This window comes from Bidens hawaiensis, unplaced genomic scaffold (assembly GCF_021521415.1).
Source record: "Bidens hawaiensis isolate Kalapana, Puna unplaced genomic scaffold, B.hawaiensis_p1.1 tig00002414_1, whole genome shotgun sequence".
In the NCBI taxonomy this organism is placed as follows: Eukaryota; Viridiplantae; Streptophyta; class Magnoliopsida; order Asterales; family Asteraceae; genus Bidens; species Bidens hawaiensis.
This window is the reverse complement of record NW_027491131.1, coordinates 2,369,182-2,372,940: the sequence shown is the minus strand read 5'-3', so window position 1 is coordinate 2,372,940 and position 3,759 is coordinate 2,369,182. Positions and strand designations below refer to the sequence as shown.

The following is a 3,759-nucleotide window of genomic DNA, read 5'->3' as shown; positions in this document are numbered from 1 at the left end:
AACATTTTAAAATAACGAGAGAACTTGATAAGAATAAAAGACAATGACCTTTTCATTCGCCATATAAATAATAAGACTTATTAATCATTCGGTCCCGTATGTAGGCATTAAAATGTTAAGAAAATAAATGTATTTACTAAGTAACGACGAGCATGCCAGCTGTACACCCGACGAGTAATCCCCAAGTAGACACCTAACATGCACTAAACCAGATACGCGACATGACTTTACCATAACAATAAAATATAATAATTAATTAATGGGAAAATGTTGACCATGAGATCAAAACAACTAAATAAACTCTCATGTTTACACATGCCCACACACCTTATTTTTAGTACTTACTTTACATTCATGCATGTAATTCTCATCATACAATTACAACTAGTGGAAACAGTCTTTAGAGTCTGTTTTTAATCTTTGATTTGTTCTTCAGTTTTTTAATTATGGAATTCATTTCCTTTCTTTTTGGGTCTGATCTTGAACTCACCAATTAAATCTCTCACTTGGTAATTAATTTATTTAATTCCCATAATTTCATTCAAATCAAATCAAATCAAACCAAACCCTTGTTTGTTTTAGTTTTTTTGGTTCTTGATTTTGTGCCTGGAAGATGATTGATGGTTTGCTTACAAGAGAAGTTTCAGAAAATGTAGTAAGTGTGTACATCTTTTTTTTCTTTTTTTGGATAGTCTAGGGGTGTAAACGAGCCGAACTCGCCCTCGACTAGGCTTTGGGTTTGGCTCGTTTCAAGCTCTTTTTCTAAAGCTGGAGCTTGGCTCACATATTATTTATTAATTTATTTATATGCATAATTAATTATTTTTTATATGTTGAGAAAAAAAAACTTTAAACGAGCTTAGGCTTGAATCGAGCTCGTATGTAGTACCTTAAACACAAGAGCTCGAGTTCGGCTCGTTTCAAGCTCTTTTTCTAAAGTTTGAGCTTGGTTGGTCAGTCATTTTTCAAGCTTAAGCTCAACTTGGTTCGGGCTCGGCTCGTTAATTATTAATTAATATATACACATGTTTAATTATTTTTATATATTTTGAGAAAAACTTTAAATGGGCCTAAGCTTGGATCAAGCTCGTGAGCAGTACCTTAAACATGAGAGCTCGAGTTTCTAAAGCTTGAGTTTGGTTCGTGAGTCGTTTTTTCAAGCACAAGCTCGGCTAGCTTGTTATGTGTCAATTAATTTATATGCACTTTTAATTGTTTATATATATATATTTTGAGAGAAACTTTAAATGGGCCTAAGCTTGGATTGAGCTCGGCTGTATAGTTAAACTAACACGCATAAGGCCAAACGAGTTAAAACTTAAAAAATACATTAGTCGACGAGCATAAACGATCTTCCCATACAAGGATCGAGTTCAGGCACGATAACTAAACTAGCTTTATTTGAGGCTCGGCTTGGGCTCGTTTATTATTTATTAGTTAATTTATACACACTTTTTTGAATATTTTTATATATTTTGAGAAGAACTGTACATTAGCCTTGGCTCGTTTTAAGCTCTTTTTCTAAAGCTCAAGCTCAGCTCGTGAGTCATTTTTTCAAGATCAAGCTTGGATCAATCTCAACTCATTTTATTATTTATTAATTAATTTATTTAAATACATTTTTAGTTATTTTTGCATATATTGAGTAAAAACTTTAAATGAGCCTAAGCTCGGATCGAGCTCGGCTGTGCAGTGAAATTAATACATAGAGGTCCGAAAGAGTTAAAAACTTAAAAATACATTAGACTCGATAAGGCTTAACGGGCCTGAACCATCTTCCCATACAAGGCTCGAGCTCAAACTGATAACTAAACAAGCTTTATTTGAGGCTTAGGCTCAACTCGTTTTGAGGTTGTTATTGATCCAATCTCGAGTAGCCCGCTTGGCTCGTTTGCACCCCTACTCTATGCATGCATATATCTGTATATACATATCAATCGTGTATTGTTTCACTGTTTGATTCTTGCAGTTTCGATTGGATAATAATTGAGTTTCGGGTTTGTATTGATGGAAGAAGATCAAGATGAACTAAGATTTGTTTGTAGGCTGTGTGATAAGAAGTACCCAAGTGGGAAGTCTTTAGGAGGACACATGAGGTCTCACATGATTGCTGCGGCCGCCACGAACTCATCCGAGTCAGAAGGGAATGGAATGGACAACGGGAATGGGAATGAGAACCCGAGTTCTTACGGGTTAAGAGAGAACCCGAAAAAGACATGGAGAGCGGTCGACTCGTCAACTTTCCCATTCCCAAATGAGAAGATTTGTAAACAATGTGGCAAAGGATTTCAATCTTTAAAAGCTTTATGCGGTCATATGGCTTGTCATTCGGATAAAGATCGAAACTTTAAAGATTATGATCATTCTTGGACAAGTGAGAATCTTGATCATGACGAAAAGGTGGTTACCGAGAGCTATTCGGATGTTGAAGAGCCCGAGTTTAGTCAAGACCCAACGCGTGTGACAAGATCCAAGTCCAAAAGGTACATGAAAGTTGTGGTGAAACCGTATTCGTTAAACTATAATTATGCGTCGTCTTCGGTTTCTGAAATTGATGAGCTTGATCAAGAAGAGGTAGCCATGGTTTTGATGATGTTATCCAAGGATTCGAGCAACTGGGCCGGTGTTAATTCGGTTAATTCGGTTGTGGAAACATCAGACAACAATTCTGCTGATTTGGAGATAAAATCGGCTGCAACCGACATGAAATGCAGTAAGAAAGCAAGTGGTTTAAATGCTGCTGATAGTTTTGAGTATCAGAATGGGAATCACACACCAAAAAATGTGGAAAACGATACGTTTTCGATCGAGGAATGGCTTAGAAATGACAGAAACAAGAAGTCAAAACTATCATATGAAGAAAAACTTGAAATAAAAAGGAACTTGTTTAATGAAATTGCATATCGCGAATCTTTAAGGAAGAGAGCGTGTATCGATGATGATTCGTATAACCCTGAGGTTGAAGATGGTTCGAGTAATAAAAAAAGAAACAAGTATGAGTGTTTAAACTGCAACAAGATTTTCACTTCATTTCAAGGGCTTGGAGGGCATAGACCATGTCACAAAAGGAATAATACTTTCGGGTCCAAAACCGACAATGGAGAAAACGGTTTAGAAGGTGAATTTGCACCTACGCGAAAGCCGAAATATGATATCAAAATAAAGGCAAAAAAGAGCAAAGGGCACGAATGCCCGATTTGTTTTAGGATGTTTAAGTCAGGGCAGGCTTTAGGAGGTCACAAAAGGTCTCATTTTCTCAACCGTGGTGGAATCGATCATTTCGCAGGTATGGAACACGAGGGCCCGTCGTGTTTGGATATGATTGATCTTAATCTCCCTGCTCCAGAAGAGGACTAGAGTCAAACGGGCCAGCCCGGTAAAAAGTTAAAAAAATGTTATTCTGGTGTTTTGTTTTGTTTTTTTTGTTTTTTTTTTGTTTTTTTTTTGCATATTTCTCATGGTATGAATTAGAAAGGTTAAAGTTTGAATTTTTTTTTCTATCTTTTGGTTCTTTTCCATTACATTTTGCTGTCTTGAAAACATATTCAAATTTCAAGATTTCTTTAAATGTTTAGTTTATTCATAATCTTGTGATGCTTTTGCTTTAGTGTTGCATCTTGAAGTTGTTTTGCAGAACTTCCCAATAAAATGACTACTTTTTAACCACCAACGTGCGTCTGCAGTGAAGGGGCGTTTTAAAAACGCTCCCTTTTCATGCCACATAGACTTGAGAGCTTTTCTAGTTTTATGCATAGTGGT

General features: G+C 36.1%; 1 protein-coding gene across 1 annotated transcript; it reads left to right on the top strand.

Annotated features, from left to right (window-relative positions):
- Positions 1-2,007: 2,007 nt before the first annotated feature.
- LOC143619097 (uncharacterized) lies at positions 2,008-3,357 on the top strand. Its single transcript, XM_077091115.1, has one exon. It carries the CDS (start codon positions 2,008-2,010, stop codon positions 3,355-3,357), a length of 1,350 nt encoding a protein of 449 aa, XP_076947230.1.
- The last annotated feature ends 402 nt before the right edge of the window (positions 3,358-3,759 follow it).

Bases quoted from the DNA above. Each gene is read 5' to 3' on its own strand.
- LOC143619097 (XM_077091115.1), top strand. From the start codon at position 2,008: ATGGAAGAAGATCAAGATGAACTAAGATTTGTTTGTAGGCTGTGTGAT.